The sequence below is a fragment of the Garra rufa genome, chromosome 10 (assembly GCF_049309525.1).
Source record: "Garra rufa chromosome 10, GarRuf1.0, whole genome shotgun sequence".
NCBI lineage: Eukaryota > Metazoa > Chordata > Actinopteri > Cypriniformes > Cyprinidae > Garra > Garra rufa.
In genome coordinates this window covers 9404386-9424076 of record NC_133370.1, presented here as the reverse complement: position 1 = coordinate 9424076, position 19691 = coordinate 9404386, and the positions used below count along the sequence as shown (strand labels likewise).

The 19691-nt window shown below is 38.5% G+C and overlaps 1 protein-coding gene and 2 long non-coding RNA genes across 3 annotated transcripts; all 3 read left to right on the top strand.

The window, feature by feature from the left end:
• Positions 1-1271: 1271 nt before the first annotated feature.
• Positions 1272-1787, top strand: LOC141344025 (uncharacterized). Its single transcript, XR_012356803.1, has 3 exons — positions 1272-1399; positions 1504-1596; positions 1677-1787. It is a non-coding gene; the product is annotated as an uncharacterized lncRNA (long non-coding RNA).
• A 3463-nt stretch (positions 1788-5250) lies between these two features.
• LOC141343618 (uncharacterized) lies at positions 5251-7530 on the top strand. Its single transcript, XR_012356784.1, has 3 exons — positions 5251-5374; positions 6642-6971; positions 7277-7530. It is a non-coding gene; the product is annotated as an uncharacterized lncRNA (long non-coding RNA).
• A 10672-nt stretch (positions 7531-18202) lies between these two features.
• Positions 18203-19691, top strand: LOC141343925 (CD48 antigen-like). Its single transcript, XM_073848609.1, has 3 exons — positions 18203-18257; positions 18796-19101; positions 19261-19691. Exons 1-3 carry the CDS (start codon positions 18203-18205, stop codon positions 19536-19538), a joined length of 639 nt encoding a protein of 212 aa, XP_073704710.1. The 3' UTR covers positions 19539-19691.

Here is a 19691-nt window from a genome sequence, read left to right as displayed (position 1 = left end):
TTCTTTTGCTCAAATACCATTAAAAAGCTTGTTTTTCAGGCTAGATCAGCCAGTCCACATGCACAGCCCTAAGTGTGCATCTCAGATTGTTGACTGTTTCTACAGCAACCGAGAATTCTAACAGCAGCTTCAGTGATGCGATGATGATTAGCGATTGGCTCTTTTATTCAGATTGGCCATACTGAGCTTTGCATTTTTCCCCATTCAAAACTTTAGGAGTGACACGTCTTGGGTATTCTGTAGTCTTTGTTCTATACCGTGTTTTTTTGTTCTTTGCCATGTCATAACCTGATGTTGATCAAATTTACATAATTGTTTGTTTGTAGCACTCAAAAGGCTTTGAGACTTGGAATTGAGAACATAATCTCAGATGAGGACATACAAGTGAGTATCAAATCATAAACATTTTTGAACACACACACACACACAAACATGTTATATTTTTAATGTTTTTTTTTAAAGAAGTCTCTTCTGTTTATCAAGCCTGCATTTATTTGATCCAAAGTGCAGCAAAAACAACTACATTTTGAAATATTTGTACTATTTAAAATAACTGTTTTCTATTTGAATATATTTTAAAATATATATTTTATTCCTGTGATTTCAAAGCTGAATTTTTAGCATCATTACTCTAGTCTGATCCTTCAGAAATCATTCTAATATTATGATTTTCTACTAAAAAACATTTAATATTGTTATTGTTGTTATTATTATTATGTTGAAAACAGCAGAGTAGACTTTTTTTCAGGTTTCTTTGATGAATAGAAAGTTCTAAAATAGAAATCATTTGTAACATTATAAATGTCTTTATCATCACTTTTCATCAATTTAAAACATTCTTGCTAAATAAAGTTTCTGTAATTTTGGTGTAGTGTATAATGTTACAAAAGCTTTTTATTTCAGATAAATGCTGATCTTCTGATCTTTCAATTCAAATAATTCTGAAAAAAGTTACTCAACTGTTTTAAATATTGATGATAATAATAATAAATGTTTTTGAGCAGCAAATCAGCACATTAGAATGATTTCTTAAGGATCATGTGACTGGAGTAATGATGCTGAAAATGTAACTTTGATCACATGAATAAATTACATTTTTAAATAAATTCAAATAGAAAGCAGTTATTTTAAATAGTTTATAAATTTTACAATATTAATGTTTTTGCTGTACTTTGGATTAAATAAATGCAGGCTTGGTGAGCAGAAGAGAAGTATTTAAAAAAAATCTTAAATGTTCAAAAACATTTTTAACAGACTTCTATTCCCACAGGCTTTACATTAAGCTTTTCACAGTGAGGCTCTCAAATCCTGCCGATTTTACATGTGGAAACATCCTGAGACATCGATGAAATTCAAGCAGCACTTAAAGCCACAACAGTGCCATTTCAGTCAAAGTGATGTAAGAAGCGAAAGTTTCACATTTTACTTGCTGTATATTTTGAGTTATATTACCACCAGAACTGTTCCTTATCCTAAATGATTTAATATTCTCATGTTTAATAGTTAATCAAACTTGCTGACAAAATAAAGAGAGCAGTGGATGCAGATGAAGATTTTGAAAACCTAAACTACATCTTTGATGTCATGCTTCCAGAGGTTGGTGGTAATTGTAATTTAATGCTGATTGTTGTTATTGAATGTTTGGTGGTAACATCTTTTCTTTTCTTTTTTTTAAGGTGACTATACTTGTTTTACAAAGACTGGAAAATATTTGCCGCTATGCGGTTGAAGTTTTAATGGCCTCTGGCATGGTTAAGTTTCACTGAATTGAGCTTTGCAAAACCAGCTACCTATTAAAGACAATTGCTATTGCTTTAACTAACACACTTGTTGAATGTCTTTTCTGTCTGGGCTTGCTGAAAAAGGTATAAACAGTACATTTTATATGCTACCATTGACTGACATTGGGGATTAGTTTACAATAACAACTACAAATTCAACTAAAATATAGATAGCATTTAATAATGTCATAAGAGGTTCCCAAACATGGCTTTAATATTAAAAAAAGAATAATTTATAGAATTATGCAAAAAGAAATTAAATTATTTACTAACAATGTGAAAATTAATTTGTTGTGGAGATGCCCGAATGTTTTGTTAAATTATTTGACTTTCTGTAGCCACATTATACTAGAGATCCAGTTTAATAGACCCACATTACTCTGCATTGTGAAGAGCAAATGTCAAGTTCCAGTACACTTCTGAATGGTTGGTGCCAGTTGCCATAAAGCCTTTCTGAATGGTAGGTGTCACTTTATAATGGTTTGTGAAATTTTCATGCTAATTTACAATTATCTGAAATGCCTGATAAGTGCCTGGTAAGTGTCAATTAGTGATAGCACATACCTTCTGCAGGTTGGTACAAATTTAACATTACAATTATGGTCCCCTATCTGTCTTTTATAATTCCAAATGACACAACGGAACTGTACATTCTATGCAAAGAAGGGGGAAATGTGAAACACTGTCAAAAAATGTATTTAGAATATGTATTTAAATAGATTGTAAAAAGAAAAAAAAGTTGGCTATATAAAACAAAACGTAAAATAAACGTAAGTACATATGTAAATACACAACACAAATATTGAAAACATGAAAAAGCGTTATGGGTGTTGTACGGAATAATTAATGTAATAAACCCTATGTTTGAAAGAAATGTCATAAATATAAGTTCGGCCGTTAAGTGCGTGTGCTACACGGTCTACGTTAAACTCCAGCTGACAGCGACAGTCTCACTCGAGGTGCCAGTGTGCCACAGCAGTGACATGTTCCGTGACAGTGACACTGACATAATGCATCAGCAGTTTGGCACATGTCACAAGTGTCACTGGCACATGCCACTCTGCGGTGACACATGTCACTAAAAACCGGAAGTGTCACTCGACTGACAGTGACACTGACATAATCCATCGGCACGTCACAAGTGTCACTGGCACATGCCACTCTGCGGTGACAGATGTCACTGAAAACCGGAAGTGTCACTCGATGTGCCACTGAGCAGTGGCATGTGCCAGTGGTTTCCGTGCGTCAGATGCCATGTCACTTAATGTTAATACTGCTACTGGAACAAACAAACACATTGAAACTTTAGAACAAAACAAAATCCAGGGAGTCAAACAAACGTTTGGAACGGACAATGAAACTGAGGGAACAAACGACTTAAATAGGTGTATTAACCTTAAATTAACAAGACAGGTGTAACAGATCAAAGCTAATAGGGGGAAGTCCAAATTTGGGCAAGAACAAACCAAAACACACAGAACAACAGGGGGAGACAAAGGGAGAAACCAACATAAGTCCATGTGAGTCCATTGTTATTCTGGTTTTACACAAGTAAACACTTCTTTAATTCACATATTGAAAGTAAGGATGAAATGTTTCCACTTTAGATGTGTAGCTGTTGTAAAAAGTCGTACAAATTTGGACCTCCATTGCTACAAACTACTATAAACTTTTCTCTCCCTACAGTATCCAGTGACATCCAACGAACATCAATAACCATCTTGGAAGTAAATCCTGTTAAGCTGCAAACACACAAAAAAACAACAACATCACCATTTGATGATTTTGATTGAATAAAAGATGATTCCAATATTGTAGTGTGTAGTCTTGTATTATAGTTCAACTAAGTTTAATTTTCTTGTCAAAATTAGCGACCATCCAATAAAAATAATACATACAAAATATGTTGATTTAAAGATAGATCTTGTTATAAAGGGAAAAAACTGTTTTTATGACATAATGGAGTGGAATAATAGGTATGAATAATTTATTTCTGTTAAAGTTAATTTATAACAAAACTGTATATACATTGTTTAAGCGTCACAAAAAGGTTTAATTTGTTTTAGTTAACTCTAATAAACCTGCTCTGCCAATTAATGCTCTATAGGTACAGTATAAAATAGGGTTGACATACCCGTTAACATACTGTATAGGTTGTACTAATTTTATTGACACAAAGCAAAAGATTTAAATTAAAGTGTCTGTGCATGCACACAGGCCAAACAAAATGAACGTTTGCATGCAGAAAATAGTTTTTCCATTATATTTATTTTTCTTACGTAGAGTGAACGTCAGCCAGTCAGGCAGATCGTAGAGAGGAAGTAAGATGGAAAATGTCCAAATAAGGGGAAGCTTACCAAGACTAGTTTCTCAAAAGATCATGTGTGGGAGCACAAGACCGACTAGAGAGCCTAAAAAAGACCCAAACTATTAAGGTAGCCAAATATAACCACAGAATGTACTGTGCACCGACCATTTCTCAGAAACACCATACGTGATCTAACAAAAAAGTTTAAGCACCTGTTTCTACAGCAGCAGCTTCTGACAGTAAGTGCTTAGATGTCCTCATTGATGTAGGAAGACAGGTTTGTGGGCTTCAGGCAAACGGTTATCTGATCTCTCACCCACATCTTTCTCTAAACAGGCCAACATCTAAGGCAAAGATTAAACTTAGATTCTTCTCAGTCTGCTTTTTAAGACCATTTTGCTTGTGTAACAAAGGAAATCTTTGTATCAAGTTACCTAAATAATAAGCAGTATATCGCAGTTTTTGATTTTGAAACAGACATGTGGCATAAAGGTTAAATTTGTTAATCAAATATACAAAAGTATTTTTTTTTTAAATTGGTGTATGGAGAACTGTTTTTCACTGTTGGCTTTGTGCTACACATATGCAGTTTGTTAAAGATGATCTGAAAATGTACAAAAATGAGATTATGAGATTGAGATTTTACAGCGATCTGATCACAAGCTAATAGGTTGACAAGTGCAAAAACCTTTTTGGGTTTGCTTAAACGGCTAAAAGCTATAGCGTTTACACATAAAGTGTCTTCCTTTGCTCTGAGATCTATTCTCAGGTGGGTTAAGTGTGAACTCACATACTGCACAATAGCAGGAAGAATTTCTGACTGACTGAACACTGTTGACTGTTCTTTTTTTCATGCTCATGTTTCCTCCATAGACTGAACTTCTTACCGTTTCCAAGCAACTAAGAGTTTCCTGTTTTAGCCTGTTGAAACTTACGTTTTCTGCATGCAAGTATGCATCAATGCAGAGTGTAAAAAATAAAAAATGTATTTGCTAAATTCATGTGTGAAGACAAAATGTGTTTGTACACTTAACTAAACTTTGTTTATTACTCAATTGTTATTTATAAATAACATTTTATCACTCAATTAAAATCTAGGACCTCTGAGGTTGTGCAAGAACTTTCATCTTGTGTCATGCTGAACTTCCCTTTTGAACAGAAAGTCAACACAGCGGCAGTCATTTTGAGTTCTGTTTCTTTCTTATTTTTTTCTCACTTTAAATTCCGATAATGGCTGTAAATCACCTACTCGTTTCACTTATTTGTCTACTTACCTTCAAAACAGGTAAACCACATGTTCATTATGTTGATTGTTTATTAATGTTTATTTTGATAGTGAGGACTGAACAGGGCATGGCATCACTTTTGCCGGCATAATATTTAGGTGATTAATTTGTAAAAATATTCTGAAAAAAGTTACTACACTCTAGTTATATGACACAAAATTAAGTTCAAATGTTAGAATTATTTACCTTTAGGTATCCCCTTAAAAGCGGTTGGAATACATCTTTACAACTTCATTTACAGAACATGGCTGGGGTATATTGTTCAACAAAACTAAAATGAGGAACAAGATCATTAGGATTTTGTGTGTGTGTCAGCTGCCATTTCATGCAGAGACTAAGTCAAGTGACGACATTTACAAACATTACAAGTGATATAATCTAGGGAGAGTTTGGTATGAATGAGGAGTTTGATAACAGACAGTGGTCCACACATAAATCTCATCTCAGCATCACTGATCCCCCCGGGATTACATAAAGAAGCTGAGACAAAGAGAAAAAGCAGAGACAGACTAAATCCGTAACAACTGTCAAGAAGTCAGCTACTTCAAAAATTGAGCACAAGTGCACCTAGCACAGTTTTAAAAGCAAAGATGACTCTTCATGTCATCCCAGACAGACTTGATGGTGTGATCAGATTTCTGTGTGGACCATCTTTTTTCAAAGTCCTTGCACAAACAAAAATATCATTGGAATATTATAAAGAAATGAGGTTTGGAAAAGTATTTCCAACATTAAAGCGTAATTTTTGTTACAAAAATCAAACGTGACTATGACAAACGTGACTATGACGAACGTGACGAATTTTGCAAAGTACTTAATACATTCTTTCAAAAAAGAAAAGCAAAATACTATTTCATGAGCATTACAAAAATATTATTGGTTTATAAACAGCTTTTCAGCATGTTTTACATTGTTAAAATAGGTAAATCTGCTGTCCTCACAAAAATGGATGGGTTACTAGTAATCAGAATTTACTTTTCCTGACTATACATCCTTGTCACATGTATATATAGCCCACACACGCACAAAGCAATAACACTTTGGGACCAATTCTCATTAGCATGCATATTACATGCATATCATATTGGCTGTTCTGTTCTGCATGAGTATATTTTAGATCCCTCAATCCTACTCCACATCAAAACTTAACAATTACCATATAACTATTAATAAGCAGAAAATTAGGAGTTTGTCAGGTATCACCAAAATTCCCTGTGTAGTGGATCTGATTTATTATAAATGAAATATCCCTTTCTCTCCCTGCAGTGTCCTTTGCTGAAATCCAGCCCGAGAATCGGTTTGTGCATGTAGGGGACCCTTTTGAGTTTGTTCAGAGAGAAAAGCTTCCAGACTTTTCACAGTTAATCTGGACGATAACACCATTTTCCACAAATGGCTCAGAAACCATTGGGACATACGACGATGAGACTAAAACCATTTATCCTGCCAGTTCTTACATGGACAGAGTAGAGCTTAATAATACAACCTTCTCTCTAACACTCAAGAAAATGCAGAAGACGGACAGCGGACTCTACTGCACAACAACAATTGGACAAAAAATCATAGATGTTTGTCAGTACAATGTATCTGTTGTTGGTAAGTTTAGAATTTTTAATTTAGAACTCCGAGGGGGAAGTGACATTACTTAAAACTGGATTCTCACACCAAGCTTTTTCTTGATATTACTGGCATTTGTAGTAGTGGCAACCCAGTTAAACTGGAGGACGCAATTTTAAATAATTCTGTATGTGTGTTAATCCAAGTTTCATTTGACAATAGCATATTTTTCTCCTGTTGTGAATCACTCTCTCAGTTTGTCAAAAAAATGTTAAATCATCTCTCCAGATTTTAATTTTCTCTCTCTCTTCCTCTCACTCTCTCTCCTTTTTTTTTTTTTGCAGAAAACCATGGATCAACCACTACCACTTTTCTCCCTTTGATAATTCTTACCTCTACACTGAGCATAATAATGTTCTAAATTACACCATGCATAAAAAATATTAATTTAAGAATTACCATTTCCAATTATTTAACAACGAAATGTGGTGACAACAAGTAGAGTATGATCCAACAAGGATAATAAATAAAACAAAACGTGTTATTCTTTTTAATAAATTGTGTGAGATAAAGAAATTACCATTGCATGTTTCTACCTAAATGTCCTACTTTCATGATATAATATCACTGTAGCATGAACTTTTTACATTTTTCATAAATTTCACGTGAAAGATGAATATCCCTTAGTTTTTGTGAGTAGTGTAATTTAAATGGATGAGTTGGATGAAAAAAAAATTAATGGCATCACAGTTGTCAATATAGACCAAAATGTTACAGAGGAGGCTTCCGTACCGCCTCCTCCGCACCACCAGAGGGAACTCTCGCCTGAATTCTAATTCGACCCTTTTTGGACTCCATTTCCCATAACCCTTCATACCCGAGACTGACACACCCCCCCACACACACACACACACCTGCTCCTCATTACACACACAACACACAGTATTTAACACACACTCACACAACTCCTCTCTGCGAAGTCTTGATTTGCCACGGCTGTCATTTCTGAGCGTTTCATCATTCCTGCATTGTTTCTATCGTTGCTGACCTTGGACTGTTCTCCCGTTTTGTGAATCTTCTCTGTGAGTTTTGTATCTGGACTGTTTATTGGATTTGCCGTTTAGCCGCCTGCCCCTGAACCTTGCCTGCCTACTGTTTATGAGTTTGTATTCTCTTCGTGGACCCTGTTTGCTGTTGATTGACCATTTCTGTTGTGACTACGAAATAAAGCTGCAAATGGATCCTCTCGCCTCTGACGCTCTGTTACAGAAGACTTCGCCGGACAACGATACAGCAGCGGTAGCCCAACTTTCATCAGAACTTTCTGCTCAAGCCACTCAGCTCACGCTGCACCATCAACAGCTCGCTCGATTGACGAACCTGACCGAGGAGCTTGTGACAGCTCTACGGGGACTACAGATCTCGTCATCCCCAGCAGCCCCCACGCCCAGTCCGCCGCCTGCCGTGCCAGCCGCTTCAGCTGACACGAACTCACCGGCCTCCATCAGCCCTCGGCTTGCTTTCCCAGAGAAATTCAACGGCGATTCAACCAAATGTAAGGGCTTGCTTTCTACTTCAATGTTCGCTATTTGTAAACCAACAGCCCACCTTATATCCAACGGATTCTAGTCGCATAGCATTTGTCTGCTCGCTGTTGACCGGAAGGGCTCTAGATTGGGCGACAGCTGTATGGAGGGCCGACACTCCCACTCACACCACCTTTGAAGAATTCCTGCAATATTTTAGTGAGGTTTTTGAACATTCAACTGGTGGTAGAAGCACTGGAGAGGAGCTGTTAGATCTCTCTCAAGGAAGGAGAACAGCTGACGATTATGCATTAACCTTTCGTACCCTTGCTGCTCAAACTACATGGATTGAGGACACGTTAAAATTACTCTTTCGTTGAGGACTCAATCAGGAGCTCCAGTCGGAATTGGCATGCCGTGACGAGGGCCGTTCACTCAATAGCTTCATCGAATTAGCCATCCAGGTTGACAACCTCATCCGCTCTTGTCGCTCACCACGGACTTTAACTCAATTCTCTCCTGACGCGCCCGTTTCTCCTGAACCCATGCAGATCGGCACCACTCATCTTACCTCAGAGGAGAGAGAAAGACGTATTCAAAATCACCTCTGTCTTTATTGTGGTCAAGCTGGCCATGTCAAGTCCACCTGCCCCATCCGACCAGCCCGTGCGGTGAGTGTAACCAGTGCTTTAACCATTCAATTACCAGTAACCCTGCGTATTATGAATCAGACCATTCAAACCACTGCATTGATTGATTCTGGCACCGCAGGGAACTTCATGTCTATTGATTTTGCTCGTCAGCATAACATCTCTCTCACCCAACCTTTCTCTCTTTTGTCAGTGGAGGCGCTAGATGGGAGACCCTTTGGAGAGGGGAAGGTACAGAGCATCACAGAAAGGATTCAGATGCATGTCGGTGCTCTTCATAAGGAATCCATTCAGTTCTACACTATTCGATCAGCTCACCACAATCTCATTTTGGGACTTCCTTGGCTGCGTAAGCATGATCCTCGCATCGCATGGAGAGAAGGAAAATTACTTCAATGGAGTGACTTTTGGCAGAACAATTGCATATCAAGCATCCAACCCATTTCTAACAATCCACCCTCGCCTCCTGATGCCAACTTTGACACCACCAAACTTCCTTCAGTCTATCAGGACCTACAACTGGCATTTAGTAAGGAGAAAGCCACCCAGCTACCACCTATTCACTCTGTTGACTGTGCCATTGAATTACTGCCCGGTCAGTCGTATTTTCCCTCTCTCCCAACCTGAGTCTGATGCTATGAACAAGTACATAAGGGAGGAGCTAGCCAAAGGGTTTATTCGCCCCTCCACATCGCCAGCATCAGCCGGTTTCTTCTTTGTGAAGAAGAAGGACGGAAGTCTCCGTCCCTGTATCGACTATCGCGGACTTAATGAGGTAACTGTTAAATTCCGATACCCATTTCCTCTAGTCCCAGGAGCCCTAGAACAACTCCGTCAAGCCAAGTATTATACTAAATTGGATCTTCGTAATGCTTATAACTCAATCAGCATCAGAGAAGGTGATGAGTGGAAGACAGCCTTCTCGACCACTAGTGGGCACTCTGAGTACCGGATCATGCCCTTCGGTTTGTCCAACAGTCCATCAGTCTTTCAGGCCTTCATGAATGATGTCTTCCGTGACATGCTAGACAAATGGGTCATCGTGTACATAGACGACATTTTGATTTATTCCAACTCAATGCCAGAACACATCCAGCATGTCAGATCAGTACTCAAACGTTCCAGTTCCAGCTCTATGCCAAACTTGAAAAATGTGAGTTCCATCAGACATCAACGTCCTTTCTTGGATACATCATCAGTCAGGAAGGAGTCGCCATGGACGACAGGAAGGTGGAGGCAGTTCTAAAATGTCCTCTGCCCCGAACCCTCAAGGAGTTACAGTGCTTCTTGGGGTTTGCTAATTTCTACAGACGCTTCATTCGAAACTTCAGCTCTGTGGCAGCCCCTCTGACAGCCTTGACTAAACGTCAATCGTCACGATTTCACTGTTCACCTGAAGCTCAACAGGCCTTCGATGAATTACGAGAACGGTTCACCACGGCACCCATTCTCGCCATCCAGATCCGAATCAACCCTTCATCGTGGAGGTGGATGCATCTAACACTGGAGTTGGAGCTATACTCTCCCAGCGACATGGTACCCCAGCCAAAATGTACCCTTGCGCCTTTTACTCCCGCAAGTTGACACCAGCTGAACGTAACTACGACGTGGGCAATCGGGAGCTCTTGGCTATGAAGTTGGCCTTGGAGGAGTGGCGGCACTGGCTGGAGGGAGCAAAACACCCATTCACTATACTTCCAGACCACAAAAACCTTGAATACCTCAGAACAGCCAGAAGACTCAACCCCCGGCAGGCTAGGTGGGCATTATTCTTCACCAGGATTCAGTTCACCGTCACCTACCGTCCCAGCACCAAGAATACAAAGGCGGACGCTCTTTCTCGTCAGGCTGAGACCTCAACCCATCCTGAACACCAAGAATCAATACTCCCTTCCACGATACTGTTGGCACCCATCCACTGGGATATAATCATGGAGATTGAGGACGCAAACCAGCATACACCTCCTCGTCCAGAGTGTCCACCAGGCAAATTGTTCGTACCAGAGGCCTTTAGAGAACGGGTTCTCACCCAGGTCCACAATCTACCCAGCTCTGGTCACCCTGGCATCGATGCCACTATCCAACTACTCCGGAATCGCTTCTGGTGGCCAACCCTAGCTACTGAGACGATCCACTTTATCAACAACTGTTCCACCTGTCAGGCCTCCAAACCCTCCAAACATCTTCCCGCAGGATTGTTGCAACCATTACCACTGCCTCAGCGACCCTGGTCTCACATTGCCATAGACTTTATCACCGACCTACCAAATTCTCAGGGCAACACAGTAATCTTCACCATAGTCGATAGGTTTTTCATGACTTGCCGTCTCATCCCCCTGACGAAACTCCCATCTGCTTTTGAAGCGGCCAAACTACTCTGCAACCAAGTCTTTCGATTTTATGGCCTTCCGGAGGACATTGTTTTCAGACCGTGGACCTCAATTCACTTCCAGACTCTGGTCATCCTTCTTCAAGTTGTTGAACGTCAATGTCAGCCTAACCTCAGGGTACCACCCACAGTCCAACGGACAAACTGAACGCCTGAACCAGGAGATTATACGATACCTCAGAAGCTATTGTTACAACAACCAATCCGACTGGAGCCGTTACATCATGTGGGCCGAATATGCACGGAACTCTCTGGTAAAACCCTCCACTGGCATCACTCCCTTTCAATGCATCCTCGGCTTCCAACCCCCCATGTTCCCCTGGTCAGGTGAACCATCCAGCCTACCTTCAGTTACCGACTGGCTACATCGCAGTGAGGACACTTGGAATCAGGCCCATACTCACCTCTCACACGCCATCAGAAGACAATCCCAGAATGCCAACCTGCATTGTCGCCCAGGTCCCCGCTACGCTCCTGGTCAGTGGGTCTGGCTTTCCACCCGCGACCTACGATTAAAACTTCCATGCAGAAAACTCAGTCCCAGGTATGTTGGTCCATTTCAAATCATTAGACAAATAACTCCAGTATCCTTTCGTCTTGATTTACCCACTAATTACCGAAACTCTCCCACTTTTCACATGTCATTGCTGAAACCTGCTGGCGGTCCGGGGGAGGCGTCAGAGGAAGCTGATTTACAGACCACCCCCATCCTGGTGCCCATCCTCGCGTCAGGAGCCGCTCGCAGGGGGAGGGCTCTGTTACAGAGGAGGCTTCCGTACCGCCTCCTCCGCACCACCAGAGGGAACTCTCGCCTGAATTCTAATTCGACCCTTTTTGGACTCCATTTCCCATAACCCTTCATACCCGGGACTGACACACCCCACACACACACACACCTGCTCCTCATTACACACACAGTATTTAACACACACTCACACAACTCCTCTCTGCGAAGTCTTGATTTGCCACGGCTGTCATTTCTGAGCGTTTCATCATTCCTGCATTGTTTCTATCGTTGCCGACCTTGGACTGTTCTCCCGTTTTGTGAATCTTCTCTGTGAGTTTTGTATCTGGACTGTTTATTGGATTTGCCGTTTAGCCGCCTGCCCCTGAACCTTGCCTGCCTACGGTTTATGAGTTTGTATTCTCTTCGTGGACCCTGTTTGCTGTTGATTGACCATTTCTGTTGTGACTACGAAATAAAGCTGCAAATGGATCCTCTCGCCTCTGACGCTTTGTTGTAAAACCACATTATAACAGGCTGTAAGTTTTTTTTGTTTTTTTTTTTGTTTTGTTTTTTTAGCATTGCGGGAGGGGGGTTGTCTATGGGATTGACTCCTGTTTGGAACCTGTCTCAAGGGGCCAGCTGAAGAATTGCAGTTTAAGTCACTTCCATGTTGGATTCAAGAGAGAGACCAGTAGGTTGTCGCTTATGTGGGACCTTTGTTTATCAACAAAATTCCAAAACATTACAGAAACTCATCTAAATGTCTAACATAAGTGAAGATTTAACACTAACATATTTTCCTTTACTGAAAAACATAAAATAACACTTAATCCTTTAAATGTACTCTCCTAATGCCAATGCCCGATTAGTTATGCCAGCAAAATGATTTATGTAATTATAACACAAATTAATTAAGTAAACTTCAACTTTAGTATATTACGTAAAACTAACATAAAAGCTCATTTTAATTAAACTGAACAAGAGGCAAAAAATGTGTATTACAATGAATAGACTCATCCAATATAATCAGGGGTGAGTAAACTTTTTGACCACATCAAGTTTTCCACATTAAGTGAGGGGTCGCAAAATTAGATTATTTTTGTTTTAAATTCCAAATTAACACTCACTTACGGTGTGTTCACATGGGGCGCAAGTGTCAACGCTTAACGGAAGGCGTGGCTGACGTTTATGGTCATTGCAGCGTCAGCCAATGAAATGCTGCTCTTGAACAGGATGAACGTGATTGGCTGCCGCCTGGCCACTGTATTTGCATAGAGCGATCTGATTGGCTGACGCGGCGCTTCACTGGCGTTGCTTGCGGCAGAAGTTGAAAATTTCTCAACTTCTGCCGCGAGCAACGCGAGTGAAGCGCCCCCGACGGATCCACAATTCTTTTCGGCAAAGCTTGACGTCACCCATTCAAAGTCAATGGGAAGCGTTGACGCTTGCGCCCCGTGTGAACACACCGTTACTACTGTACTGTAGCCTATGTATACTTGTACATACAGTTGCAATCAAAATTATTCAACCCTCCAGAGACTGCAGTAGTTTACAAATACAAGCTTTTCTGAAGATCCAGGACTTTTAAAAAAATTGCATCTATAACCAATTACTGGCATTTTAAAAGTGATAATTCAACATATAATGTAATATTTTTGAGTTCTAGGATTTTTTGATAACACAGCTATGTCATAATTATTCAACCCCTGTTTAACATTGCTGCTTTTTAGGGACTTATTTGTATGGTGGGGAACAAAATTATCTTAAAACATAATTAAGCCTTTAGAAACTCTATTTGAAAACAAAATTAGCTTGAGCTGTTACACATACATACAGTTAGCCCATGCATGTGCTGAAGTTTTCGTAGCTAATATGACAAAGTCAACACAGCTCTCATAAAAGATATAGAGAAGCTACAAAGAATACATAATTGTATTACTTTAAAGGTCTAAGGCTATATGAAGATTTCCAAGGCATTAAAGGTTCCCAGAGATACAGCTGGCATCCTTATTCCTTAGTTTAAAAATGTGTTGTACCAGAAAACCTTTGAAGGTGTTGAACAAAAAAGCACAATATCATAAAATGTTTGATCAGAACAACTGAGGAAAAACCTGCAACATACAACCAAAGACTTGTAAGATGACCCAACGAAAGGAGGAAAAACATTTCAATGCAGTATATAAGAAGAACACTAGACAATTATGGCCTTCATGTTGAGACATCTTGCCGAATACCACTCTTGACCAAGAAGAACAAAAAGGCCGATGTGAACATGTTAAAATTAATTTAGATAGACTTGGAGTTCTGCAAGAATGTTTTATAGAGTGATCTGACCAAACTGGAACTTTTTGGACGTATGGATTAGTGGTATGTCTGGTGCAAAAAAGGCAGATATTATGAGCAGAAGAACACCATCTTCATCATCAAAATTTGGGGTGGACCAGTCCTGTTTGAGGGGTGTTTTATTGTAGCAGTAAGTGGAAACCATGACCGTATGAAGAACATCATGGATTCTTTGAAGTATCAGGCCATTTTGGCAAGAATTGTGATGCCTTTGGTGCAAAGTCTAAAGCTGATGATCAGTGGACTTTCCTGAAGGGCCATCATCCCAGAGTATACATCCAAAAATTTATGCTTGGTTCAAGGATCAGACATTGAATGTACTTGAGTGGCCTGTTCAGTCTCCAGATTTAATTCTCGTTAAAAAAATTTGGTTGAATTTGAAGAAAGAAGTGGCAAAGTGAAAACTAAAGATTATGAGTGATCTGAAAGCTTTTTCAGGTGAGGAATGGGCCAAGATTGCAGTAGAGAGGTGACAGAAGCTTCAAAGCACTTACAGGCAGCGTTTATTGGCGGTTTTAAAGAATAAAAGATTCTGCAACAAATTTGACTTTTAGGGGTTGAATAATTTTGAACATGAACATTTAGAGCCAATTAGATTTTTTTTTATTATTCATCAGCTTCCGTTTTCAGTATGACTCAAATGTGTATTAATACATTTCTCTAATAGTGTACTGATGCCTTTGTTGAGTTGCTTTAACAAAATTTTGTTCTCTGCAGCAAAATGTCTTGCAGGTCAAGGGAATAATTGAATAATTTCGACTGCAACTGTACATGGCAGTCCAATTCTTGTACCATCTCTTTTTTTATGAGCACTTTACGACACAGTTAAGTTGCTTTATTTTATAAAAGTCGATTGATGTAAAGCCCACTGTTGCAGAATTACAACATCACTTTTAACAATCCTAAAAAAAGACCAGCAAATGTTTTTTTTTTTTTTTTCTCAAAAACACATTTATATATTTAATGGGTCCTATTTTTTGTCCTCACGATACTATTGGATAGAAAAAGTGTTTATAGGTCTGGTTATCTTGCCGTGAACTTACTCTTTCTGCAAAATTTCCATTGAGCTGATCTCCTTTTTTTGCATGACTGGATTTGTCAAGATTTAAATAAGTAAAAAAGTCCTTAAATATTTTTTGTGTGTTTATTACAATGTCTAGAACATATTCATATTTAGTTATTTTGGAAAACATTAAACAAATTTGATTTAGAGCTTATTATGTCTATGTTGTAATTCTACAACGTTGGGTCAGAGTGGTAGCCTGTTGCATTGTTTAGGGACAGGTGTGAATGGTCTTGAATGTGAACCTGTTAGTGCTCTGGGAAGATGCATGTGTCCCTTTTAGTATGATAAGTAGATAGCATAATAGGCCAATCAGACAGTATTGTTTGAATGTAGTGGAATTTTGATTTTGAGTTTATCAGTACCAATACTAATTTTTCTGGTTCAGAAATCATCAATGATGCCACCTCCCTCCTCACCCACTTGAGTACTTCCAAAAGTTTGTGACAGAAGATATGATTGAGACTCTGACAAGAAACACATGAGTACAGCTTGCAAAAAAATGGAACATCTGAAAACACCAATAATAAGGAAATTGAGAAGATGTTTGGCATGTACCTGAAGATGGGCCTAATGCAAATGTCTGGAGTCCGTATGTATTGGGAGACAGACACACGGTACACCCGTTTCTGATGTGATGTCCCAGAACAGATTCCAATCTCTGTTGACTTCATTACACTTTATAAACAATTTAACTTTGTCAGAGATGGAAAAGAAGGACAAACTCTGGAAACTCAGACCATGGCTAAATTCATTTAGGGAGAGATGCCTGCAGGTGGTACCTGAAGAACACAACTCTGTGGATGAAATGATGATTCCTTTCAAGGGGAGGTTCAGTAACATCAAACAATATATGCGTGGCAAGCCACACCCATGGGGGTTCAAACTGTGGGTGAGAACTGGAATCTCTGGCATGCTCTGTGATTTTGATGTGCACCAAGGGAGTGTAGATGGAATACGACAAGCGAAATCTGAACTTGGACTGTCAGATGATGTTGTGATGAAGCTCGCCTCCACACTTCCAGAGGGTCAAAACTACAGGATCTACGAAGACAACTACTTCACCTGTGTCATACTGGTAGTCAAGCTGTCAAATGGTATGACAACAGAGCGGTCACACTTGTGTCATCTTTTGCTGGACTTGAACCTGTGCAGAAAATTCAACGCTGAGACAAAGCCACTAAAACCATCATTGAAGTTGAGAGGCAAGTAAAAAAGTAATGAGTGCAATGCGCAATGTTCGCCTGTGCTTCAAACCACACTGAACGTGACCAAATATTTTTTTATTAATAAATGCTTTTTCATAAAAAAATATGATTGTTGTGTGATTATTACTTATGATATATACTGCGATGGGGCTAAATAAGTGAATAACCCTGCAAATGAATGCTTAAATGCTCTGTATACCTGTTTAGGCAAAGTGAGTACAAATACAGAAATTCTGCTCACAACTAGGCCCAGCGTTGCAATATTACAACATTTCCCTAAAAACTTACTAAAAAGTAAAAAATGTGAAAAATATTTAATTCCTACATCAGAGGCCACCTAAAACAATATCTGAGAGGTCCAAAAAAAATTTGCTCATTTTTTTCTATATTTGGGTCTTACAGGGATAAAACACATTTTATAATTTCATTTAGAAATAATGTAAAATAAGCAAAACTTTTACAAACATTAGAAACATGTATCTATATTCCCCTCGCTCCACAAAAAAATCCCATAAATTTAGCAGTGTTCAGAACAGAAAAATGAACAAAATAAGTAAAAAACAAACACAAATTCACTGTAAACATTTATTATATGCCCAGCCTCTCTCATTCAGCACCAATCCTAGCTTGAGCTTGATTGCTTATAAATCGCCTTGGAAATCGCAGCACGTTTTAGATGATAAAAAACGCGATTTATAATCCAGCAAATACAGTACTGTATCCATTTTCATATGTGAAGAAGAAGAAAGCATGTCTTTGCAAGATAAAACGACTAATTATTTCCATGTTTTCCACAGGATATTACAGTGCCCATGAGTAGGAGGTTAACACTGGCATTTGTTCTCAGTAGCGTGTTTACCCACCATGCAAAGCACCCAATTGCATGCAAATTCTCCCGCATGCAATTGTTATTCATATGTAGTTACAATAAATATTTCTGATCATTTAATGGTCATCTTGATATTTTTAGAACAAGTATAGTTGGATGAAGACAAGACCTTGGACCTGTATTTAAAGAAACTTAAATATGAACAGCCATACTTGCTCTCACAAATAGGGGCTAGTTCCTGTGGTAGACAATGTGGTTGCAGAAAGCAACTAGCTCCTCCTCTTTCTTTTCGCTGCTGGTTTTTGACTTGGTTTGAAGCAGTTCTGGTAGTTATTCATGTAATCGTAACAGGACTGGTTTTCAGCCATAGAATTTTATATTTGCTCAAATTAATAGACAGTAAGCATATTTATATACTGTATGTCATATATTCCAAGGTGAGTGGTACCACCTGGACAGTTTTGTTTAATAAGGTGACATAAAACAAAGTTTTAACTAATATGTACGGTATAACCACAGCAGGCTGCTTATTGCAATGGCTTTTGGTCATCTGCTCATGGTCTTCATTGAGGTGCTGATCTCCAACACAGGTATGAAAATTATTCTCTTCACAGAAATAGCATGACTGCTGCATAACCGGATTCTGTAGAGAATATACAGAAATTAATGACTGTGTCATCAATGTTATCAATATCACCACTGATATGTGTCTGCTAATCATTGCTGTAAATTAAAATGGGGGATTATTTATTTGACATGCAAGTTACTGTTTTGATTTAAAAGAGTATTATAGTAAAAAATATTTGCCACATATTTATTGCATATTTAATTTCACTCACTGATAATTCATGATTCTTTTTAGGAGCTAAAAAGAGAAACTGTTTAAAGCACTATACTTGCTACTTTTACAGAAAACAGCTTAGATAAAAACCTTGTTTTAAAAGGGCTTGTGGAAAAATGTGGAATATGTCAGTGTTGTTTATTTAAATTAGTTTTTTGTTTTTGTATAGATTTTGCAACAAAAAAATAAAATTAAAAATATACCAATACAGTATACTTTTGTGTACTTTATTTGTTGAATAATTGGACATTTACCTTTATATTTTCCATTATCCTCTCTGTTTCTAGTATCCGTGTGCAAAGCTGAAAATGCCATCACTGTGCAGACAGGAAGTTCTGTTCAACTGGAAATACAGATTGATTTACCAACAAATTTTAATATGTTGGTCTGGATGAATGATAATTCTGAAAATATTGTGACATTCTTTAAGGCGACTGTAAAGACAAAAACTTACAATTATAGTTTGGATTTCAATCAGTCAACCTTCTCTCTAACACTGAAGAACATGCAAAAGAGAGACAGCGGACTCTACACAGCAAAAATATTTGGAGCTAATAATATAGATGTTGCTAAACACAGAGTATCTGTTATAGGTAAGTCTGAGTTGCATGTTAAACCATATTAAAAACTAATATTGTGAAAGAAAAAAAAGCATATGTGCTAGAACTGATTAAATTGAATTTTAATTCATAATCTTGGACAGTTTCAATGTTTTCTGTAGAAAATGCTAATTTTTTATTAACATGTTTCAGATCCAGTGGATTCTCCTGTTCTTAACTGGAACGTCACCATGATTGCCGTTAACGCCTGTATTGTGAACCTCTCATGTAGTGGACATGATCGTACAATCAGCGACAGCTATCATAGCAACAACTGCAGCCAGAAGAAAATGACATCTGAAATGCAGACTCTATCCCTGTATTGTAAAGAGGACACAGTTATTTGTAACTATAGCAACCCAGTCAGCTGGAAGAATGACACAATCCAGATTAAACAACTCTGTAACGTTACACCTTATCCACGTAAATAACTGACCTACCAACCCAGTGCCAAGCCTATAAATGCATTTTCTAATCTTGGGTTTTTAATTTATTAGCAATTTATTCTGAGTTCCTTTGGAGTGTTCTAATGACTCTAGATGTTAATGTAATGTCTTTCAGATAACAGTCCTGAAGAAAACAAC